The sequence below is a fragment of the Sus scrofa genome, chromosome 12 (genome assembly GCF_000003025.6).
Source record: "Sus scrofa isolate TJ Tabasco breed Duroc chromosome 12, Sscrofa11.1, whole genome shotgun sequence".
Taxonomy (NCBI): Eukaryota; Metazoa; Chordata; class Mammalia; order Artiodactyla; family Suidae; genus Sus; species Sus scrofa.
The window spans coordinates 14,035,031-14,060,630 of NC_010454.4; the positions used below are offsets into that span (position 1 = coordinate 14,035,031).

The window sequence follows — 25,600 nt, forward strand, 5'->3', positions numbered from 1 at the left end:
TGGCTTTGCCAAAAATTGCCCAGGGGGACCTTAGACGTCATCCGCTTCCTGGGACAAGTCTGAATTTCCTAAAAGCTGGAGAGATGTCCCCGCCGGTGCTCAGAGAACCGGGAGAGAAAACCTGGGAGGCCCGAAAGGCCGCAGAGACTAGATCTTTGCGGCGGGTTCTGAGAAGCAGGGGGGATTAGGCATTTCAGTTCAGCACGTTAAGAGTTAATCTGAAGAGAGAAATATTTTTCCCTTGGGACATTATTCCAAGAAGCTGTGGAAGGAATTCCTAGAGAGTTCGCTTCAAGTGAAAACATTGAGTTTATTTATATCCCGCCACTTGCCACACCCACCCCTCAGCCTCTCAAATTCGTAGCTGAAAAAGGCTCAGCGGCGATACCACCCAACAGGTAAGGTTTCCCCTGCCACCCACCCTTTCCCCACAGAGCGGTGCATCCGGGACTCGGGACTCTGGCCTGGGAGGCGGAGTCTAGACGCAAGTTCCAGGCCCCGCCCACCCGACGTCGACCGCAGCGCCACTAGCGATCTCTGCCCGCCAGAGGTCGCAGACTCCGCAAGCAGGTTTCTCACTTAGTGCCAGTCGGCCTCCTAGTTCTCGCGAGAGAAAGCGCGAAGCCTGCCGGGAGGGCTGCGCGGCCGTGCGTAAGTTGGGCCAAAATGGCAGCCCTGGAGGAGGGATTCACGTTGACTGCGGTACCCCTGGGTTCTGGGCCTGACGGACCCCTAGGAGTGGAGCAGAGCGACAAAACAGACCAATTTCTAGTGACGGACAGCGGCAGGACGGTCATTCTCTATAAGGTGAGAGCGATAGTCTTGGAACGCCCTCGTTGCCGTTTCGCCCCTTTCTGAGCGCGAAGTCGTAACCACGGGTTTCTCACAGCTTCGGGGACATCGTTCAGCAGACTTAGTGGAGAGGCGGCATGGCCTCTTCGGGACGCTGAGTGAGGTTAGAATCTGACTCGATTGTTTCCCCGAAGAGCAAGGCATATCTCCGAGTTGCAGGCGGCAGAGCATCTTAAGTGCACGTGGGCTAGACTAGGAAAGGAAAGGAAACCTGTGCTTTCAGATAGCCTTGCTAAGATCCCCTCCTGGGGTCTCTGTCTACCCAGGCCTCCCGCAGAAGGGTTGAACAGAGATTGGTTGGGTGGGAGATGTCATTGATGTTAGTTTCGCATTCTGTCCATAACATTTCCTACCACTCGTTAGGCGGGAAAAAAGGTTTTGTAGGTGTCTTCTTTTTCTCTTTCTTTTTTTGTTTTTGTTTTTGTTTTTCGTTTTCTTGGCAGCTTGGTAGGAATTTTAAATCCGAGTGACCGGTCTGTTGACAGCTGTGGTTCACCCTGTGAAATCTGGAGTTGTGTCCCTTGAAATCTACACACCCCGCCCCCTTTTCAGTCTAACGACGGACTACGACACCTTAAACTTTGCTTGTAGTAGGCTTGTAGAAAGTATTTTTATGTGAGCTGCTGAACTTAGTTTAACGGGAGTTTTTGTTTTTGGATTTTTTTGGTTTTGGGGTGGTTTTGTTGGGGGTTCTTTTTGGTTTTGGGGGGTTTTTGGTTTGTTTTTGTTTTTGTCTTTTTAGGACTGTACCTGCGGCACGTGATAAGTTCCCAGGCTAGGTGAGCAGCAGCAGGGGATCTGCGAGACCCACACCACGGCTCCAGGATCCTTACCCCACTGAGTGAGATCAAGGATCAGAACCATTCTTGTTTGTTACCGCTGAGCCACAACGGGAACTCCAGGTTTCTGTATCTTTAAGAAGCTAGCAATCTCAGCAGTCGCTAATCGTCAGGGAAATGCAAACCAAAACTATAATGAGATATCACCACACACCTCTCAGAATGTCCATCATCAAAAAGAACACAAATAGCAAATATTGGTAAGGACGTGGAGGAAAGGGAACTCTCATACACTGTTGGTGGGAATGTAAATTCGTGCAGACACCATGGAAGACAGTATGGAGCTTTCTCAAAAAACTAAAAATAGAACTTCCATTAAGTCCCAGCAGTTTAACTCCTGGGTGCATATTTGAAAAAAAAATAGAAACGTTAATTCGAAAAGATACCGGAGTTCCTGTTGTGGCTCAGTAGTAATGAACCTGACTAGTATCCATGAAGATGCAGGTTCAATCCCTGGTCTGGCTCAGTGGGTGTGGCTCAGTGGATCCAGCGTTGCCATGAGCTGTGGTGTAGGTGGCAGACACGGCTGGATCCCAAATTGCTGTGGCTGTTGCATAGGCCTGCAGCTACAGTTCCAATTTGACTCCTAGCGTGGGAACTTCAATATGCAGCAGGTTTGGCCCTAAAAAGCAAAAAAAAAAAAAAAAAAAAAAATGCATGCACCCAGTGTTTAATAGCAGCATTATTTAAAATCAGTTGCTAAGACATGGAAGCAACAGGCAAGTGGGTAAAAAACAGGTGGGGTGGGGACGAGCGTGCGCTAATATGTGTGTTTGTGTGTGTGTGTATACACACACACACAGTTGGAATACTACCCAGCCATTAAAAAGAATGAAATTTTGCTATTGCAGTGACAGGGATGGACTTCAAGGGCATTGTGCCAAGTGAAATCAGTCAGAGAAAGACACATATTGTATGATGTCACTTATATGTGGAATCTAAAACAGTGCAACAAACTAATGATTATAACAGAAACAAGCAGATTCACAGATAAGGCAAACGAACTAGTGGTTACCAGTGGGGAGAGTGAGGGGGGAGGGTCAGTATGGAGGAAGGGGAAGTAGTAAGAGGTATAAACTACTAGGTATAAAATAAGTTACAAGGATATATTGTACAACATGGGAAATAGAGCCAATATTTTATAATAACAGTAAATGGAGTATATAACCTTTAAAATTGTGAATCACTGTATTGTACACCTGTAACATATAATGTTGTACAGCAGCTATACTTCAGTTTAAAAAAAAAGCAAAAACGCTAGCTGTCTGCTTTGAAGTTTGGGAACAGGTTGCCAACATTTCCATATATGTTTGCTTGTTCTGATTCTTCTGATGACACCATTGGTTTTTACCTGTCAAGTGGGGTTTTTGCAGTTCCTGTGTAGGAATAGAGTGGCTGATGAGAATTGGTATGATTCCACCTGTCCTTTCTTTATTTCCCATGCCCCTGTTCAAAGGCATAACAGAATCAATTTTTTTTTTTTTTTTTTTTTTTTGGTCTTTTTGCTATTTCTTTGGGCCGCTCCCGCAGCATATGGAGGTTCCCAGGCTAGGGGTCGAATCGGAGCTGTAGCCACTGGCCTACACCAGGGCCACAGCAACGCTGGATCCGAGCTGCATCTGCAACCTACACCACAGCTCACGGCAACGCCCAACCCTTAACCCACTCAGCAAGGCCAGATATCGAACCCACAATCTCATGGTTCCTAGTCGGATTCGTTTCTGCTGCGCCACAACAGGAACTCCTGAATGCTATCTTTTTAATGAATTATTCTTTTGTTTCAAATGTAAATTTAATTGCTTTAATGCCTAAAACTGACTTTTTGAATATTGTATGTTAATTTCATTAGGTTTCCGATCAGAAACCTTTGGGGAGCTGGTCAGTGAAACAAGGTCAAATTATAACATGTCCAGCTGTGTGCAACTTTCAAACTGGAGAGTATATTGTTGTACACGATAATAAGGTGAGTTTCAAGAGTTTTATATAACAATGCAAGTGTTGACTTATTAACTGTTTGTTTTGTACGTAAATGGAAATTGGAATGCTTTTTTAATGTGTATGTTTTGATTTAAGGTCTTGAGGATATGGAATAATGAGGATGTAAACCTGGATAAAGTATTTAAAGCTACAGTAAGTCTTTGGATTTTCCAACGTATTTATTTAGTTTATCGGTGAGATGGGATGATTTGCAATGTAGCAGTTATTTATCTTAAATCATCTGCGAACATGACATAAAGGTTATAATCAATTTTTCTTTCTTATTTTTTTAATCTTTTCAGGGCTACACCTGTGGCATATGGAGGTTCCCAGGCTAGGGGATGAATCGGAGCTGTAGCCGCAGAGCTATGCCACAGCCTCAGCAACGCCAGATCTGAGCCGCATCTGCAGCCTACACCACAGCTCACAGCAATGCAGGGTCTTTAACCCACTGAGCAAGGCCAGGGATCAAACCTGCGTCCTCATGAATGCTAGTCAGATTTGTTTCCATTGAGCCACAGTGGGAACTCCTCAATTTTCATTCTAGTTATTGTACAGTTTATCTTGATAAAATTTCTCAATTTATGAGTTTAATATGTTAGAAAATGTTATTTAATATGTTATCATTTGTGGTTGAAGATTTAAATAATTCATGAATGATAAATTTATAGTTATTTCCATGAGTTTCAATGTTTGTGGTGTGTCCCTTGTGAGAATAAATGAACTTCACTGTTCCCTTTATTAAAATAGAATAAGAGTTCTCTTGTGGCACAGTGGGTTAAGGATCCAGCATTGTCACTGCAGTGGCTCGGGTTGCTGCTGTGATGCAGGTTTACTTCCTGGCCTGGGAGCTTTCACATGCCATGGGTGCAGCCAAAAAAAAACAAACAAAAAAAGGTAGACTAGATCCTGCAAGTTTCATGCATTATGCATTTTAAGAGTGGCACATAATGTAGTTAAAAAAAAAAAAACCATGACTAACTGTGCCTTTTATGCTAACGACCTAAAGTATGTTAATTAACTTTGTCTTATGAAGGTCTCAAACAAGGTTAATATTGAAAGTTCCTTCTGGTTCTAAATGTCTAATTGGCACATTTTAGAAGTGGTTCACAATAGAGCTGATTCAAATATAATGGCAGTTGTCACCTGGACCCTTGAAACAGACAGCTACCTGTGCTGTCTTTTGGCTCCAGTCGTTTCCTTTACCCTGCAGTAACACGATCCTGAATTTTACACAGTGGGTTGGTTGTTTTTTTTTTTTTTTAATCCTACATATGGTATTAGTTTCTTTTCTTGGGCTTGCAGGCTATAGTTATATATATATATATGGCATGTATTTATATATGGCATCTGTCTTTATCTAACACCAGAACTGCTTATAACTCTGCATTGCTGGCTTTGTTTGTACCTCTCCCAGCCTCTAGCTTTGCGAGATGCAAGTTATAGCCTCATCACCAGTATTTATAATAGAAAGATAAACCAAAAATGAATAGAAGTGATTACTCACAGGAGAGAGGATGGAGAGAAGAGGAACTCAAGTTAGACTTCTGAGTGTATTTTATGTTGTAGATTTACTTTGGAACCATACGTAATTATAAAACAAAATTGAATCAAAGTGAAAACAAAGCAGTCCCTTAAAGATAAGCCTTCTGTAAATATTCTATTAGGTGGCAGTTGCTTTAGAATAAAAATTAAAATATTTCTATGTTCTTCTAGTTGTCGGCTGAGGTATATAGAATACATTCAGTACAGGGGACAGAACCCTTGGTGCTATTCAAGGAAGGTGCCGTTCGTGGTTTAGAGGCCTTGCTTGCAGAGCCCCAGCAGAAAATCGAAACTGTTATCTCTGATGAAGAAGTGATTAAGTAAGTTCCAATACTTGTAAGTAAATTTTTACCAAAATGAAAATGCACTGGAGTTCCCATTGTGGTGTAGCGGAAATGAATCCGGCTAGGAACCATGAGGTTGCGGGTTCGATCCCTGGCCTTTCTCAGTGGGTTAAGGATCTAGCTTTGCCTTGAGCTGTGGCATAAGTCGCAGATGTGGCTCGGATCTGCCATTGCTATGGCTGTGGTGTAGGCCGGCAGTTATAGCTCAGATTCGACCCCTACGCTGGGAACCTCCATATGCCTTGGGTGCGGCCCTAAAAAGCAAAAAAAAAAAGAAAAAAGAAAATGCACTGTGTATTTTGTTTTGTTTTGTCATTTTTTAAGGCCACACCCACAGCATGTGGAAGTTCCCAAGCTAGGGGTCCAATCGGAGTTACAGCTGCTGACCTACACCACAGCCACAGCAATGCCGGATTCTTAACCCACTGAGTGAGGCCAGGGATCTAACCGAAGTCTCATGGATCCTAGTCAGGTTTGTTAACCACTGAGCCACGAAGAGAACTCCCTATGTGTTTTTTATGATATCTTTGCCTTGTTCAAAAGTATTTTGGTTATAAACCTAATAAAAATAACCTAATTAGGAGTTCCCGTCCTGGCACAGCAGAAACGAATCTGACTAGAAACCATGAGGTTGTAGGTTCGCTCCTTGGCCTTGCTCAATGGGTTAAGGATCCTGCGTTGCTGTGAGCTGTGGTGTAGGTCACAGATGCAGCTCGGATCTGGCATTGCTGTGGCTGTGGTGTAGCCTGGCAGCAGCAGCTCCATTAGACCCCTAGCCTGGAACCTCCATATGCCTCGGGTGTGGCCCTAAAAAGACAAAAGGAAAAAAAAATAACCTAATTAAAATCTGTGAGACATTAGCCAAAATCACATCCCCCAAATGCCTCTAGGGTGATAAGTGATTGAGGAAACCAAGGCCAAATGAGTCTGTCTTAATGACAGAAATGGATAGTCAGTAATTTGAAAATGAAGAGAGTAATCCCCCAAGACCAGAATGTTCTGTTGTGTTGCCCAGACTGCTGAGGTCAGAACGCTTTCCCCTGAAGAAATGTGCAGCTTGTTTTTAGTGGAATCAGGATAGTGCATTGAGACCTCTGCTTTCCCAGATTCTGGAATAAAACAGGGAAAATGGTTCATGCAAATGATAGAAAGAAATCACGTGACTTCACATCTCTTCAGTCCCCTTTCTTTCATCACATGTTTCCTGTGTGATTGACTTGCTGCCTCGAGTCCCAGTGAGGACTTGTACATAGTCAGTGAACAACCTGGATGATGACCAGTTATATCTGAGACCCGACGAATGCCTCTGTGAGCAGCTGCATTTGGAGGAAATCGTTAGGAATAAAGATATAGGTAGAGAATTTGAGTTCTAATCCCCACTTTGCCAGAAAATTGCTGTGCAGCCTTGGTTTCAGGCCTTGTACCCTCCCTGGACCTTAGTTTTCTTCTGTCACCTGAAGAAAGCAGATGAGATGCTAATGTTTTTCTCAGAACGTTAGACCCCACAGTGGCTCTCAGAAAATGGGAGCAAGTCAAAGAAGTTTGTGAAATTCAGCATCTTGTCTCATACACCCTTGGTGCTTTACCGTTCATATTATTATCTTTAAAGCTCTGGGAAGCTCAGCAACTTGCATTTAATCCAGAGATACATTCGACGGAGGAATGCCTACTAGTTCCCTGTGGTATATACTTTGAAACACTGAATTAACTGTTCTCTGATTGCCCTCTGGCTCTAGAAAATATCTAATAAAACAATCCCTTACATTTAGATTGATGATGTGTTTCTCTTATCTGTCAAGTTGGCATTTTATAATTTTTCTTTTTCTTTTTTTAGGTGGGCAAAGCTTTTCATGGTATTTAGGCATCCTGTGCTAATTTTTATTACCGAAAAGGTAAATGATACCTTTAATTCTTAGCCCATTTTGTGACATTTCAGAGTCACTTGTATTAATTTTAAAATTAAAATTAGGAGTTCTTTTGGAGGCTCAGGGGGTTAAGAACCCAACTAATATCCATGAGGAGGCAAGTTTGATCCCTGGCCTCACCCAGTGGGTTAAGGATCCAGCATTGCCATGAGATGCGGTGTGGGTCACAGATATGGTTTGGATCTGGTGTTGCTGTGGCTGTGTCATAGGCCCACAGCTGCAACTCCAGTTCAGCTCCCTAGCCTGGGAACTTACATGTGCGGTAAGTGCAGTCCTGAAAAGAAAAAAAAAATTTTTTTAATAAAACTAAAATTAGACTTTGGTGTTCCTCTTAGAAGACTTTTATTATCTTTTCAAAATACTAGAATGCCTTTTAGTTATAATTATTTTTATGCCTGAATTAAAGAGATAATATTTTTATAAATTTTAAAATTTAACTGGCAGAGAGGTTTTTAAGCACTTGTTGAATTAACAACAGGGTGACTGACAGTAGGTTCTTAGCATTTAAATATAGTTGGTGGAAATGGGATTTTTTTTTTTTTTTTTTTTTTTTTGGGGGGGGTCCATGTCTGAGGCATCGAACCCACACCACAGCAGTGACAACCCCAGATCCTTAAGCCATTGAGCTACCAGGAAACTCCAGTATTTTTAAAATAAAGTAACTTTTTTTTTTCTTTTCAGCATGGAAATTATTTTGCGTACGTACAGAAGTTTAGCTCACGTGTCCTATGTAAATATGCACTTTTACTTGGACAAGAAGAAAAATCTGTTATACAGAGTTTTAGTATGTCTGTGGATCGGAAAGTCATCTCTCTGATGTCATTAAGTAAGAATTTTTCTTTAAACGTTCAGAGTTTGTAAATAAAGGGGTATTATAAAGGATAGTGTTTTCTTTTAAGTTAGAGTCTTTGGTTTTTGCAGTTTTCAGTTGTAGTCCTCCCCTTTCTGTGCTTCCTTCCAAGCACCGATGCCTGGACTTTTTGCATTTTGCCATGTCTAGCTGTGCGTTAGGTCAGTAGTTCTCTGCAGGTAACTTTCATGACTTGAAATTTATCATAAGCACTAAATAATAATATCAATAAAAAAGGAAAAATTACTTTTTATCTTTACTATGATAAGTGTAGTTTTTTTGGATACTGTAATTAGCGAACCATAAAATACCTAAGGTTGGTACTGAGTGGCCCCTCCATTCTTCTTTTTCAACCTTAAAGATAGACTTCGCCCTTCTTGAACAGTAGGGACAGATGGGTAAAAGGACAGAGCAGTCTTGGCCTCTGCCAGCTGGCGTTTTACAGATTTTTTTTTTAATGCCTTGGTGTTTACCTCCACGTAATGCTCTGAAGTTTAATCCCAGTCTTATGCAGCTAGAGGGGAAAGTGCCTTTGTGGTATTCTCTCCCCCCGCCCTTTATGGCTTCTTTTGAAGTTGTCATGAGAAGGTTAAAGGAGGAAGAAAGAAGAGCATTATTTAGGAAACAGTTCCATGTTATCACAATTTAAAATCTTTGTGAAGCTTTTCAATGTACAACTGTTTGCAATGCCTATTAAGAAAAAGGCTCCTGTTATTTATCACATCTGGAGGGTCGCAGGAATCTGCTTAATACTTTTGCTTAAGAGGGACTGGTTTTCTTAAAGTTTAACCTCTAGGACCTATTTATTTTCAAACAGCAGCTTGTGTTGTGTTTTAACTTTTGAACAATGAAGTAAGGGCGTCTGAACCAAAAGGTCATGAACTCTTCACGTCATGTAGCTAGAACCACATGAGGTTGCCCAACATTCAGATGCCCTACAAAGCCTACCAGTTTCATAGGGTTTTCAGGGTGATGTAGTAACAAGAAGTGTAATGTTTAGACGAGGATGCTAATTAACTTCTAATGAGAGAGAGAGCCTTTTAGTGACTGCATTGTCTATATTCTTGGCAGTCCCCTTACATTTTAAGTTATTACAGGTATTTACTATTTTTATATCATTGCTATTATGACATTTCTTACTGATATTTTTATTACTATTTCTCCTCCCTCAACTTTTGGTTTGTGGTTTTTTGGATTTTTGGTTTTTGTTTTTGGCTGCACCTGCAGCATGTAAAATCTAGGCCAGGAATTGAACCTGTGCCACAGCAGTAACCTAAGCTGCTGCAGTGACAATGCTGCTGTGCCACAAGGGAACTCCTGTGGTACATTCTTTACGGGTAAGTGTAGAGTGATGTGATTGTTACACTTGTTTATTTTTATGGTTGGATCCTTCATCAAATTGGTAAAATCATATAAACAGTTTGGTACCTTTAACTATAACATATATAGAACTATCCTTTATCCAATAATCAACAAGAAACACTTGTTTTCAACAGGCTCCGATGGGTGTGTATATGAGACCCTGATACCAATACATCCAAGTGACCCAGAAAAAAATCAGAGGGTAGTGAGGTCACTGCTGCTTAAGTCCGTAGTGTGTGGCAGTGCTCGAAGTGGCGTTGCATTCACTGTCCTGGATCAAGATCACATAGCAGTCCTGGGACCCCCACCATCAGCTTCTAAAGGTAACTGAAATCCAGTCAGTTAAGAAGTCTTTTGGACTTTTTTCTATCAAAGTGTACTTTTTAGTCTCCTTTTTCTTTGTCATTTATTTATTACCACCGGAATTCATTGTCTTTATCACTGTACTTAATTTATTTTTGTAGTTTCCTAATTCTTGAATAGTACTTTGATTTCATCTTGCCTTGATCAGTTTCTCCAAAACATTTTCTTGTGTCACTCACTACCTTGCTCATCACCAGTGTCTTAAAGAAATAAAAACGGCGAATATCTGTGCCTGCTTGTAGGTGTTGGGAACATTGGTAAGCCTGGCAGGAAAGGGTAGAATTCCTACCTTGGTGGTGTTTTCAACAGAATATAAATGCATTACCTTGACATTTGGGTACTGCTAGTATGCCTTTCCTCTTTGTGACGGCAGGGAAGGGTTTTCATCATCACCTCCCCTCCTCACCCCCAAAACACCCCTCCACCCTCCCAGAGCTGTCGTCTGTCATGAGGCACACCCCGTTGCCATTGCTCCTGGCCATGCAGGACAGGGGGCTCCCAGCCTACACTATAAAACACTGAGTCTGTGGGTTAGCATTCAGCAGTCTCACAGTCTAAACCCTGTCCACCTTCTCCAGTCTCTTCTCCCAGTCTCGGGCGAGAGCTCCCTGCTGTGTTCAGACCAGGCTCCCTATTAACTACAGACTTCATTCACCATCCTTATCTGTGTGGTTTGTTCTTAGGTTTCTCCCACTTTATAAATGAGGAGCTACCGTTTATAGCGTAACTGTCCTGTGCCAGGTATTTTATGTGTATTATTATTTGTATCATTTAATCCTCCAACAACCCAAGAAAATCTAGTTGGTTATCACCCCTCTTTTACAAATCAGAAGCCAAAGCGTGGCGTAACTATGTGGTGGAACTAGGATTCAGCCCAAGCGGGTTGATTTCTATGCCATGTACCCTACTGCTCTGCAGTCCTGGCCTTTAACCACTTTACCAAGCGGTGCTTCTCCCTCTTACCACCCCCTCAAAAAAACCTCATTAACCACAGTAGAATTATCCATGTCTCTTTTCAGAGTTCTTATAATGTGTATATAAGCAAATACTACTACTACTTAGTTTTCTCTTTTTACACAAATGGTAGCATACCATAACCTCTTTTGTGTTCCTGAATTTATCCACTTACTTGCGATAGGGATTTTTCCATAGCAGCATCTGTATTAAAGCGTTCTTTTTTAAAAGGAAAACATAGAACACTTACATAAATCACAGCAAAATAGGGGTAAGGGAATAAGAAGTGCAGATTATTAGGTATAAAATAAGCTCCAAGGATATGCTGTACAGCACAGGGAATATAGCTAATGTTTTATAACTATAAATGGAGTATAACTGGGGTTTCCATCATGTCTTAGCAGTAATAAACCAGACTGGTATCCATGAGGACACAGATTCTGTATTGCTGTGGTTGTGGCGCAGGCCGTCAGCTACAGCTCTGATTCAACCCCTAGCCTGAGAACTTCCGTGTGCCGCAAGTGCAGCCCTAAAAAGACAAAACAAAAAAAACCAAACCAAAAAAATGGAATATGACCTTTAAAAATTGCTAGTCACTATACACCTGTAACTTATATAATACTGTATTGCAACTATACTTCAATAAAAAATTCCTTATTTTGGAGTTACCTTTATGGTTCAGCAGTTAATGAACGTGACTAGGCTCCATGAGGATGCAGGTGCGATCCCTGGCCTCGTTCAGTGGGTTGTGGATCTCGTGTTGCTTTGAGTTGTGATGTAGGTTGCAGATGTGGCTCAGATCCCATGTTGCTATGGCTGTGGTATAGGCCAGCAGCTGTAGCTCCAATTCAACTCCTAGCCTGGGAACCTCCATATGCCACGGTGTGGCCCTAAAAAGCAAAAAAAAAAAAATCCTTAATTTTTATTTTATTTTTAAAAATTTATTTTTGGTCACACCTGTGGCATATGGGAAGTTCCCAGGTCAGGGACTGAACCCACACTGCAGCAATGACCTGAACCACTGCAGTGACAATGCCAGATCCTTCACCTGCTGCTCTGCCAGGGAACTCCAAAAAAAAAAAAGTCTTTTAATTTTAAAAATTTAAGGTTCACGGCAAAATTGAGGGAAGGGTACATAGATTCCCATGTGCTCCCTGCCCCCACACATGTTCACTTCTTGTCATGAGATTACATATCTTTGAATTTCTGTCTTTTACTCCTTTTTATACTTAATAAAGCAAGATTTATGTGTTTAACCATGACTTTCCTCTTCTCTCTCCCTGCCCTCCCTCTACCCCCAGCATCATATATTTATATTCGGATGACTTCTGATTTTATATATCTTATTTTATAGAATGCCTCTCCATTTGGAATACAAAATTTCAAACACTACAGACTTCAAGAGAGTTACCACAAGGAACCAGTGGTCAAGTAAGTGTTTGTTTGCACTTGGGGTTTTTTTCAAATGTAATTATTTTTGTGCCTTATAAAACCATAAAGGAGGAGGCTTCCTTGGATCTAAATATTTTGGCAGTTTTTGATTAAAATAAACTAACAAATGTTTTATTTCTACTTCCAAGATTATATTTAACTTGGTTATTGTTTTAATAGTTTCCTTATATTTGTCACTTTCAAAAGACTAAATTATAAGCTAATTTTAGATCATGAGAGAACAAGTAGCTAGTTAGTAAAACTTTTGCTTTTACTCTCTCTTTGGTTTGATCTAACTTTTGTTTTTTGGACTATATCCTAGGGCTGTTACTTTTCCTAATAAATTAGTCTTTTTAGGTTATATGTTAAACGTTATCATGGAATCATGTAAGAATACTAAGGAATTAAAATTTAAGCTGACCAGGATGGTTCATGGCTCAATGGTTAATGAACCGGACTAGTATCCATAAGGATGTGGGTTTGATCCCTGGCCTCGATCAGTAGGTTAAGGGTCCAGCATTGCTTTGAACTGTGGTGTAGGTTGACGACGTGGCTCACATCCCACATTGCTGTGGCTGTGTTGTTGGCTGGCAGCTGTAACTCCGATTTGACCCTGAGCCTGGGAACTTCCATGTGCCATGGGTGGGGCCCTAAAAAGAAAAAAAAAATTAAGCTGACCAGACTGTGGACTTTCTGAGGCAAGGGTCCTCCTTGCCGTTTTTGTTCTCATTATATCTTTAGTGTCTAACAGAGGTGCTCGGTACTGGATGTTTAGTGAATGGATATTCATATAAAAATAAAATGGAAATCAAAATATAGGATGTTGTAACTAGATTTCTCAGCATAAAATTCTAACTTATATTTAAACAAATATTTTTTGGTTTTGGTCACACCTTTGTCCTGTAGAAGTTCCCAGGCCACAGATTGAACCCATGCCTCAGCAGCAACCTGAGGTGCTGCAGTTAACAATACTGGATCTTTAACCCACTAAGCCACAAGAGAACTCCCTAAACAAATAATTTTAACAGAGTTCCCGTCCTGGCGCAGTGGTTAACGAATCCGACTAGGAACCATGAGGTTGCGGGTTCGATCCCTGGTCTTGCTCAGTGGGTTAAGGATCTGGCATTGCCGTGAGCTGTGGTGTAAGTCGCAGACACGGCTCAGATCCTGCGTTGCTGTGGCTCTGGCGTAGGCCAGTGGCTTCAGCTCCGATTAGACCCCTAGCCTGAGAACCTCCATATGCTGTAGGAGCAGCCTAGAAAAGACAAAAAAAATAATAATAATAATTTTAACAAAATTCCACTGCTCTAACAGACTTTACTTTTGGTTTTGGTTTTGGTTTTGGTTTGGGGGGGGGGGTTGGCCACACTCACAGCATGTGGAAGTTCCTGGGCCAAGGATCAAACCCATGCTGCAGTTGCAGCCTGCGCCACAGCTGCAGCATTGCTGGAGCCTTAACCTACTATGCCATGAAGAAACTTCCTAAAAGACTTTACTTTTGATTTCCATGTTCCTTTGAGCTTGTTCCTTTGAGCTTTTTGTTCGTGTACCTGTCTCATTATTACAATTATAATTGGGATCATGAGATAGCAAGAATCTTAAATTCTGCTCTTTTCATTTAGTGCTTCAAAAGAGCTTGCCTTTGTTACAGTAGTCTTTGTGATTGTCATGTTAATAAAGGTATAATAGTGATGATATTTATTTTAAACAATTCATACATATATGTGTGTGTGTGTGCGCCTTTTTTTTCTCCCCCTTTTTTGACTGCCCATGGCATATGCAGTTCCTGGGCCAGGGATCTGATCCTAGTCGCAGTTGTGACCTGTACCACAGCTTTAGCAGTGCTGGATTCTTTAACCCATTGCAGAGATGCTGTCAATCCCTTTGCACCACAGCAGGAAATCCTTAAATATATGTATGGATGAGATTTTTTTGAATCAGAAGAAAATATTCTTTAAATTTTTCATTATTCTGACATGGGCAAAAATAAACCTATGTCAATTAATAAATTGAACATACAAGATTATTCTGGGAAGTTACTTAACTTTACCTTGTCCTTTTCTGTTATATGAAGATTGTTCATACCATAAGCTATTGTTTTAAGTTATATGGCTTTGGTGAATCAGATATTAGAAAAGGGATTGCTTACATTTTTGATGACTTTTTTTGCAGCTCTGGTATTACGGCGAAAATTTGTTTATACTGCATGGAAAATTTTTAACTGTAATTCCATACAAGTGTGAAGTGTCATCATTAGCAGGTGCTCTTGGGAAACTCAAGCATAGTCAAGATCCAGGTAGGAGCTTCATGTTTGTTTTATTGCTAAAAACCATTTTATAAACTTCTGGTTGGATATGTAGATTTCAACAGCTTTCAGTTTACATAATCTGTTTTTTTTTTTATTTTATTTATTTATTATTTATGTTGGCCACGCTCACGGCATATGGAAGGAAGTTCCTGGGCCAGGAATCAAACCCATGCCATGGCTCCTTAACTGCTAGACCACCAGGGAATTCTGACCTGTTCTTAATGGTGAAATTGCCAGTGTTCAATCAGATTCCATTGGTCAGAAGGGTAAGGAGAAGGCTACATTGTAGAACTGCAGCCTAAAGAGCTGCAGTGTGTTTTGAATACCAGTGTTCTTCTGACTTTAGGGGCAATCAAATCACTTCAAAATCAGTGCTGCTTTTTCCCTCCCTAGTTTACCAGTGGCCTGTCTGGTGGCTTAATATTACTGGGCACATAACCTTTTATGATGTTATGATTTACTGCTCTGACGTTATCAGGAGAATGAAATGGACTTTAAAGCCTCTCTTGAATTGTGCACTAGTGGTTGTTTTTTATTGTTCTTTGTTTGTTTGATGGGGTGGGTAAATAGCAGTAGTTAAAAAAATTCAGCAAATTGCGTGTTTTGTGTTTTTCTTAGGCACTCATGCCATGCCTCATTTCGTAAACTGGGAAACATCACTGGGATGTGGACTCGGATCCCAGAACTCAGAGCAGTCAAAGAGAATTGTAAGTTGAGTAGTCAAAATAGAAATGTTAGTACAGGAGTTCCCTTCGTGTCTCAGTAGTTAATGAATCCGACTAGGAACCATGAGGTTGCAGGTTCAATCCCTGGCCTCACTCACTGGGTTGGGGATTCTGCATTGCTGTGAGCTGTGGTGTAGGTCGCAGATGTGGCTCGGATCCTGTGTTGCTGTGGCTGTGGTGTAGGCTGGCGGCTACAGCTCCGATTAGACCCCTACCCTGGGAACCTCCATGTGCCATAGGAGCGGCCCTAGAAAAGGCAAAAAGACAAAAAAAGAGAAAAAAAAGAAATGTTAGTACAACAGCACAGGGAACTATATTCAGTATTCTATAATAAACCATAGTGGAAAAGAATATATAAATATGTGTAACAGAATCACTTTACTGTGCAGCAGAAATCACTACAACATCGTAAATCAACTAGAGTTCAATAAAGTAAGTTTTTTTAAATGTTAGTGCAAGTGTTAAAAAACAGAAAAGACTAAATTATTTTTTTTCTAAATTATTTTAATAATTCGTAACTGTATACCTTGATCCTTGTGACGGGGCAGTTTGAAGTTTGAACCCAGTAACCTGACAGCCCTTATCCAAAAATGACACATGTCGTCTAGTAGCCTTTATGTGCGTGTGTTTAAGACCAGGAGTCAAAAATGGACCAGCTTGCAATTACTAATAATACCTTCCTAACTATAGAAATTTTATTTTGTTTATGAAGAAATGAAAATCTTGGAGTTCCCGTCGTGGCACAGTGGTTAACGAATCCGACTAGGAACCATGAGGTTGCGGGTTCGATCCTTGGCCTTGCTCAGTGGGTTAACGATCCGGCGTTGGTGTGGCTCTGGCGTAGGCTGGCAGCTATAGCTCCGATTAGACCCCTAGCCTGGGAAGATCCATATGCCGCGGGAGCGGCCCAAGAAATGGCAAAAAGACAAAAAAAAAAAAAAAAAAAGAAATGAAAATCTTAAAGATATTTAAGTTAAAAGTTAAAATAGACCCATTTTTCACTCTAAGAAAATTTAACGCTAAAAAAATTTGTGATTAGAGCAGATGGGTGCCAATTTCTCTGGGACATTTCATATTCTTTTAAATGTATACTGGGCCTTTTGTATTGTTTTGAGATCCTAATCAATTTACTTAATTCCAGTTAAGGAGAAGGAAAATTGAAGTGAGTGCACAGCCAGAGGTTCCAGCATCCACACAGCTTTTAGCAACCGTACAGGTAAATTTAAAAATATTAGCAATATAAAAAATCAACTTGTGGTTAAAAGAAATCCTATGTATTTTTCATTCTGTCTTACTTTTTTTTTTTTTTTTTTAGGCAAGAAATAGATTTATTAGGATAGGATGCTTGTGCTGGGGCAATAAAAAGTGGGTTACTAGGAGAAAGAAAGGAAAAGAGCAGGGAAAAACCTCAGAATCAAGAAGAGTGTAGCGATTAGGACTTCTGTCCTGGAACTACCTGGAGCTAGGACCAAGACCTAACTCTTTCTTGCCTTATCATTGTCCCTTTGTGGTATTTCAGCAAGAGATAAAGTGATAGACAAGAAAGAGATTTATTAGAATAGGACGCTTGTGAGAGATGCAGGCGGACAGGCAAGGAAGCTCTGCCCATTCTCTCTTACTTTTATGACCGTTTTGGTAGCTGTGGCAACATGTGTATACTATATTGAGATTGTTAGAGTGATCCAGTACTTTGGCTTATTTGACTCTCAATGAGTATTTTGTGAGATCATTGTGGTCATGGCCTCAAATCTCATCCAACTTTGCATTGACTACTTGTAATTTAGCTTCTTAGAAATTTTGATTTCTAAATCCTTCAGGTTGTTTTTTTTCTTTTTTTTTTTTTTTTTTTTGCAAAATTCGTCTTCGTGCACTAACTTGTAGTATCAACTTCAGTTTCACAGGAATGCATGAATGCTATTAGTGATTTAAGAAAATGTTGTGCCAGAAACTCTTAAGTTCATAGTGACATGTATTAATGTACCAGACTGAACTTTTTACCTCTGCACTTTCAGAAAGATTCAGAAAAACATATTGAAGTAGAACTACGTAAATTTTTGGCTGTTAAGCGGACACCTGACTTTCATACTGTCATTGGGGATGTGATAATAGGCCTTCTGGGACGATGTAAAGCAGAACCATCATTTTATCCCCGAAACCCTCTGATGCAGCTTATCCAAACGCATGTGCTTTCTTACAGGTAAATGTTTCTGTACACCAAACTTTACATGCATAACTCTTTTGAGCTTGTTTTTGACAGTTCTGATTTTCATACTCTGAAAAAGCCGTATGAATCATTTGCAATTGAGAGTTTCTTAATATGTAAAAGCAGTTCATGTTTTTGGTCTTAGCTTGTGCCCTGGCTTAATGGAGGTTGCCCTGGAAAAGACAGATGTGCAGATCTTGCAGCTCTGCCTGCAGCAGTTCCCTGACATTCCTGAGTCAGTCACCTGCGCTTGCTTAAAAATTTTCTTGAGGTAAGTTAGAAGCTGATGGTCCTTTTCTTTCACTGCATTCTTAATCTTTTGTATCATTAGACTTCTAAGACTGAAGGCTTAGAAAATGAAATTCTCGGAGTTCCTGTTGTGGCTCAGTGGGTTAAGAATCCGACTAGTATCCATGAGGATGCGGGTTCAATCCCTGGCCTCACTCACCGGGTTAAGGATCCAGCATTGCTGTGAGCTGTGGTGTAGGTCACAGTCTTAGCACAAATCTGGCATTGCTTTGGCTGTGGCGTAGGCCGGCAGCTGCAGCTCCGATTTGACCCCTAGCCTGGAAACTTCCATATGCTGCAGGTGCGGCCATAAAAAATCAAAAAGAAAGGAAATGCAATTCTTTATAGTAAGTTTCAGTACTGATAGAGTTATCTCCTGCTTTCAATTAACACAACAGCATTGGTGATGAGAGTCTTCAAGAAGCAGATATCAACGTGCAGTCAGCTTCTGACTATGGCGATGAGAAGATGGAAGAACACACTGAAATTTTTCAAAACGGCTTCAATCCCAAAGAGGATAACTGTGAGGACTGTGCTCAAGAGTTAAATGAGAAGCCGCAGGGCACAGCGGAGGCGAGCACTTCGTGCCCTGTTACACTCAAGAGAGCAGCGCTGTTGTATCCTTTGAAACAGTTCCCCGTATATTGTCTCTTTCCCAGGGACATGGTCAGATGCCACGTGGTGACTAAGAAGTAATTAGATAATTTAATTTCTGCCCGAAAATGGAGTACAGTCAATCCTATATTCATACAACTTCCTTAAACCTTACTTATTTAAGAAGCTGTACTAAGTTAGAAGCACTATCAGTTCTGGAGATTTGTACACTGAGAACATACCAATTATGTGTAATAATGAACTCTTCCAGATGATCTCTAGTGTTGAGGAGCATGTTCAGTGGGAGAGCTCTTCTAGAAAAATGTGGAGAAGGGAATTCCTCATAATTTCAGTAGAAAAGCCTTTGTGGAAATAAGCTTTTCCTTTATTCCCAAGTAGAAATGCAATTCTTCACTCGGCGTATAGCGAGACGTTTCTTCTGCCGCATTTGAAAGACATCCCAGCACAGCATATCACTGTAAGTGTCCTTACAGATCTTAGAGGATTTTACTTCTGGTTTAATTGTTGTTGCTTGACCAGCTTTTAGGGCATTTGAAAGGTTATACAATTCTTTCATCTGAATAAAAAGTTTCCCAGCCTTCATGGTGAAAAATTGTGCCCAGGAGACGAGTGTGGTTTGGGGCAGGCAGAGCTTTACAGGTTCCTGGCGCCAAACCCCAAGACCAGGTTCATCTGTCTAAGTTAGAAACGAGTAGAAACTAAGAACAACTGTCCAGAGAAGGAGTGTCTCTTCTCTGCTTGTTTAAAAACAAAACAAGCTCTCCATCCACCCCTCCCGAGCCAAATGAGCTCCCCTTTCATGGCAGGGAGTACATTTGATTCATTTTTGTTTGATATATAATTATATTCAGCAGCCTCTTTAAATTCCTTCCAGTCTTTTTGTTACCTTTATGTAGAGAAAATTTTTCTATCAAAGTGATAAATTGTCCTTTTTTTCTCCCACCCAGTTATTTCTCCAGTATTTGTATTTCCTTTATCTGAAGTGTAGTGAAAATGCTACTATGACTCTTCCTGGAATAAATCCTCCAACCCTGAACCAGGTGAGAGAATCTTTTTCTTTTGATCTGGCTCTGGGAAAATTTGTCTAAAAAGGAAAAAGTTTGGAGTTCCCGTCATGTTGCAGTGGTTAGCGAATCCAACTAGGAAACATGAGGTTGCGGGTTCGATCCCTGGCCTTGCTCAGTGGGTTAAGGATCCGGCGTTGCCGTGAGCTGTGGTGTAGGTCGCAGACGCGGCTCAGATCCCGTGTTGCTATGGCTCTGGTGTAGGCCAGTGGCTACAGCTCCAATTCGACCCCTAGCCTGAGAACCTCCATATGCCGCAGGAGCAGCCCTAGAAAAGGCAAAAAAGACCAAAAAATAATAATAATAATAATAAATAAAATGGAAAAAGTTTTATAGATATGGTATCAGAATCTGAAATTCAGCAGCTGATTTCTCCTTATCTCCTAGTTCCTATGACTCTCCTCTGTCACCAGGTACCGCTGGAGTGGACCTCTCAATTTGGTAGATAGATTTTTAAAGCCATAATGCTATACTAGGGAACTTAAATTCCTGATTCTTTATTGTGACCCTTTTCAAGAATTTCCTCATCTTCACTGGGAGAGAGTGATAAAGAGTGTTCTCCTAATAACCTAATAGTTCCTGGTCCCTCTTAGAGATAACCAATATTAAGAGTTTCTTTGGGGAGTCCCCATCATGGCGCAGTGGTTAACGAATCCAACTAGGAACCATGAGGTTTCGGGTTCGGTCCCTGCCCTTGCTCAGTGGGTTAACGATCCGGCGTTGCCGTGAGCTGTGGTGTAGGTTGCAGACGCGGCTCGGATCCCGCGTTGCTGTGGCCCTGGCGTAGGCCGGCAGCTATAGCTCCGATTCGACCCCTAGCCTGGGAACCTCCATATGCCGCGGGAGCGGCCCAAGAAATAGCAAAAAGACAAAAAAATAAAATAAAATAAATTGTTTATAGTTTTTTGCTATTGTAAACAAACTTTCAGTAAGCATCTTTATATAGATACTCTTGCATGTTATGAGAGAACACCTGTTGGGTAAATTCCCATTAGTGAAATTAGTAGATAAAGGGTGCATGCATTTTTAGTTTTGAAAATGCCAGACTACCTTTCCAAAGGGTTTGTAGCAAGAGGTACTCCAGCCACCAAGGTCTGAGACCTTACTCTTTGTCAGTCAGGTAGGTAACAGGTGTTTTATTTTAATTTGCATTTCTTTGATAATGAGAGAGATGAGTCATCATTTCTTGTCTGTTTATATTCCTTTTTATGCACTGCCTAATCAGGTTCTTTCTCCAGTTTTCTATTACGTTTCCTGTCTTTTTCATTTTCACTTATAAATTATTATTTGTATATAATTAGGGAAATTAGTCTATTTCTATCAAGTGTATTCTAAGTACTTTATTCCTATCATGCTTTTTAACATTTTTTATTATAATTTTTGCCATAGATGAGTTTTTCATATTTATGCTCTTGGAGTTGTTAAGCTTTTCAGCCGTAGTGTAGACCGTAGTTGTAGAATACATTTCGCAGGGAGCTATATCTAATCACTTGTGATGGAACATGACAGGAAAATATGAGAAGAAGAATGTGTACGTATGTATGACTGGGTCACTTCGCTGTATAGCAGAAACTGACAGAACATTGTAAATCAACTGTAATTACAAAGAATTTTTTTTAAAATTGTTAAGCTTTTCCCTTACGGCTTCTTTACGGCTGTGTCATGCTTAAGGCCCTTACCACTCTAAGAGTGTAAGAAGGGCCACTCTGTTTTCCCTAGTACATTCATTTTCCTTTTCTGTATTTAACTCTCTGATACATATAAAATTCTTTTTTTTTTTTTTTTTTTTTTTTGTCTTTTTAGGTCCACACCCATAGCATATGGAGGTTCCATGGCTAGGGGTCTAATTGAACTGTAGCTGCTGGCCTATGCCACAGCCACAGCAATGCCAGATCCAAGCCACATCTGCGACCTACACAACTCACGGCAACGCCAATTGAACCTGCAACCTCATGGTTGCTAGTCAGATTCTTTTCCACTGCGCTGTAAGGGGAACCCCATAAAATTAATTTTGATGTAAGGAGTTACATAGGGATCAGCTTCCTCCTTATCCCCAAATAGATAATCGGTTTCCTTAATGCTTTTTCATGACAGTGATAATTGCATGTTAACAATACCATTTGAAGATTACTATATAGGATACTTTAATAAATGTATAATGGTACTTTTACTTTAGTTCTTGGTAGCTCATCTATAGTACACAATGCCCTATTTTTGGGTCATAGTGTAATATTTCAGAATAGGAGATGAGTGGGTTCTTTTTTTGTAACTGCTTGTAGTTATCACAGATTTTTTTTTTTTTTTTTTTTTTTTTTTTTTTTTTTGTCTTTTGTCTTTTTGTTGTTGTTGTTGTTGCTATTTCTTGGGCCGCTCCCGCGGCATATGGAGGTTCCCAGGCTAGGGGTTGAATCGGAGCTGCAGCCACTGGCCTACGCCAGAGCCACAGCAACGTGGGATCCGAGCCGCATCTGCAACCTACACCACAGCTCACGGCAACGCCGGATCGTTAACCCACTGAGCAAGGGCAGGGACCGAACCCGCAACCTCATGGTTCCTAGTCGGATTCGTTAACCACTGCGCCACGACAGGAACTCCTCACAGATTTTTTTAATAGGATAAACAAAAAGGTCCTATTCTATAGCAGAGGGAACTATATTCAGGATTCTGGGATAAACCATAATGAAAAAGAACATAAAAAAGAATGTGTGTGTATAACTGAGTCAATTTGCTGTACAGCAGAAATTAATACAACATTGTAAATCAACTATACTTCAATTGAAAAGTAAATATAAATTTTTTCAATTAAAAGTACTAACTTTCCTTATCACTCTTTCTTTTTACCAATTGATCCGATGGAACAGATCCAGTTATGTTTATAAAATGACAAATATAAAAGCAGAAAAAATCCTTTTTAGATTGTTTAGAAATTCCTTCATCTCTAAACTAAAATGTTCGGTCTTCTACAAAGAAGACTCCTAAATTAAGACTATTTGATATAATTACAGACTTTGTAAAATGTATTAGCCTAAAATTAAATTTTAAATCTTTTTTGTTTATCTTTAGATTATGGATTGGATATGTCTACTTCTAGATGCTAATTTTACTGTTGTGGTAATGATACCAGAAGCAAAAAGGCTACTGTTAAGTCTTTACAAGTTTGTGAAATCTCAGGTATGTAATTATTTGTTATGTACTGAATTCTCTTCGTACCCAAGAAGCATCAAAATTATAACATTAAATTTTTTTTCTTGGAATGGTTATAAGTAATTGTGGAGGGTTTATTCATATGTACAAGTTATAGTAAAAGTTGTTTTTGAACTTTTTTCTTTAGATAAGCATTTGTTCTGAGCTCAACAAGATTGAAGTAAGTTTTCGTGAGCTACAGAAATTAAATCAAGAAAAGACTAATAGAGGATTATATTCCATTGAAGTGCTGGAACTCTTCTGATACTGCCAGTTCTCCTTCATAGACATTTTATGAAGCTCTTTTATGTGACTTCTTCCTACTCATCCAGGCAAGAGATGTGTTTTGTTTGTGACTGTCTCTCAGTGACAAGAGAAATATATCACCAGGCACCTAGACCATCACTCTTTGCTGGTCTTAGATTGGACTGCAGGTTTCACATGAACCTATTCTAATTAATGGACATTGGTGGAGAGGGGTTCTGAAACTTTTTTAAAATATGTAACTGAGCTGCTTTTAAGTAAACTTATTTGTGTATTGATAAAAGTTTAATTTCTTATCATGTGTTTGAATAATCCTTTTTTTTTTTGACCATACCTGCAGCATACAAGAGTTCCCAGGCCAGGGATCAAACCCACGCCTCAGCAAAGATCCGTGTCACAGTGGTGAGAACACTGGATCCTTAAACCACTGAGCCACCAGGAAACTCCTGAATAGTTCTTGTTTTAATAAACTAATCACCATTGAAGAAACAGTGATTCTAGGGAGAAAATAGTGTTATCAGAGTCAGAGGCTGTCCCAGCTCATCTCTGCTCAAAGGGGACAGAAAAGGGCAGTTTCTCAGGCAGAGTGGGGAAGGGACCCTTGTAACCCATGTGCTTATCTCTTGCCATTTTCTCCTGTTCTCTGCCTACTTCCACTCACCTTAAATACCCAGGGATTGAACAATACCTCTTTCTATACATTATCCTTCAAATTACCTCTATGATTATATAATTTCAATTATAAAAATACATTTCTAGGAGTTGCCGTTGTGGTCCAGCAGAAACAAATCCAACTAGGAGCCATGAGGATGCGGGTTCGATCCTTGGCCTCATTCAGTGGATTAAGGATCCAGCGTTTCCATGAGCTGTGGTGTAGTTCGCAGACACGGCTCGGATCCTGCGTTGCTGTGGCTGTGGCATAGGCTAGCAGCTGTAGCTCCGATTCGACCCCTAGCCTGGGAACTTCCATATGCCGGGAGTGCGGCCCTAAAAAGCAAAATATATATATATATGTATTTCTAAAGAATAAAAAAAAGTCCCTTCTGAAAACAGTTTTATAGGTTGCTTGACCGTAGTATTTTCTGCTTTAACTCTTTGGGTTTAAGACAAAGAAAAGGTTCTATGTAGAAGAAATGGGTGGGTTTTTTTTTTTAAGTAGTTTTCTTTTCCTTTTTTTTTTTTTTTTTGTAAAGTAGTTTTCTTAAAAGTAAACTACAATTTATTTTTGTTAAAAGTGAAACCACTTTTTCAGGTGGTGAATTAAGTTTCCCAAAAGTAACTTGAAACATTTCTGAGCTATGAAAGTCTCTGTTGAGGAAATCATTTTCAAACCTGTTTTAACCTGAAGGGTTGCAGTATATTTTTTTTTTTAAATTGCTGTAATTTCTAGTGCATAAATATAAGTTCAGGTATGGGTCTAGAGCCCATATTTGCAGAATCCTGAAGGTTTAACTTAATTTGCATTGGAGAAAGGCTTTATTTTACGTCAGGCACCCTATGTAAACTGTAGTTATAACCATTGCAGTTAACAAACTGCAGGTTCTCCCTAGTCATTCTTTTGCGGGGGGGCCACACCTGCAGCATATACAAGTTCACAGGCTAGGGGTCCAATCAGAGCTGAAGCTGCTGGCCACAGCCACAGCGATGCAGGATTCGGGTCATGTCTACAACCTACACCACAGCTCACGGCAATGCCAGATCCTTAACCCCCTGAGCAAGGCCAGGATCGAGGCCAGGATCAAACCTGCGCCCTCATGGGTACTAGTCAGGTGGTTAACCCACCCAGCTACAACGGGAACTCCCCTCGTCATTCTTAATTTCTTTTAATCCTGAGAGAAGAGATATACCAAAGATATAAAGTGATGCAGTACTTCTCAGCAGAAATGGAAACGGCAAGTCTCTGCAATGTTTACCCTCTTTTTACCTTTTTTGTGAACTATATGAGAATTACCTACAGACTCCAAGACGTAAAATCATGGGTTCCTAAGCTTTCCTTAAAACTTTGAGTTTTAAGAGTAGCACATCCTTATCATTTAGATGTTCTTTTAGGGGGTTAAGATTATCGAGGAGTTTCATACTTTTTAGATTCTGAGTTATTTGTAATTTAATTTATAAGAACCCAAAATAGACAAATCTCAGATTGATTCATAAATTCTTAAATCCAGAGAAAACAAGCAGCCAAAATTCAGTGGTGGTTAGTTCACAGACTGGCAGTATGCTCTTCATGACTCCTGATTTCATGATACTTGAGGATGGCTTCTGCAGTGAAACGTAACTTGCCTAGTCAGGGATCAAACAAGTAGAAGCCTTTGTGTGAGGAGAGGCCAGAGGAAGATTCCCTCTGCCCTCGAACTTTTGTCTATTTGGAAAGAGCTTCTATATAGGGTCCTTATAGTCTTTATGATAAAGTTTAATAATCTGGGTTGTTAATATTATGAACGCAAATTACTGATTCTTAAAATAAGTAGAAAAATTTAATTGCTTGTAAGTACCATTTGCACATTGTCT

At 40.2% G+C, this 25,600-nt stretch overlaps 1 protein-coding gene across 1 annotated transcript; it reads left to right on the forward strand.

Annotated features, from left to right (window-relative positions):
- NOL11 (nucleolar protein 11) lies at positions 619–23,391 on the forward strand. The gene is made up of 18 exons (XM_003131277.5): positions 619–807; positions 3,541–3,654; positions 3,765–3,821; positions 5,385–5,533; positions 7,392–7,449; positions 8,164–8,308; positions 9,829–10,017; positions 12,366–12,442; positions 14,615–14,738; positions 15,369–15,457; positions 16,617–16,691; positions 17,488–17,672; positions 17,824–17,949; positions 18,365–18,583; positions 18,960–19,038; positions 19,529–19,621; positions 22,709–22,816; positions 22,977–23,391. Exons 1-18 carry the CDS (start codon positions 667–669, stop codon positions 23,091–23,093), a joined length of 2,145 nt encoding a protein of 714 aa, XP_003131325.1. The 5' UTR covers positions 619–666; the 3' UTR covers positions 23,094–23,391.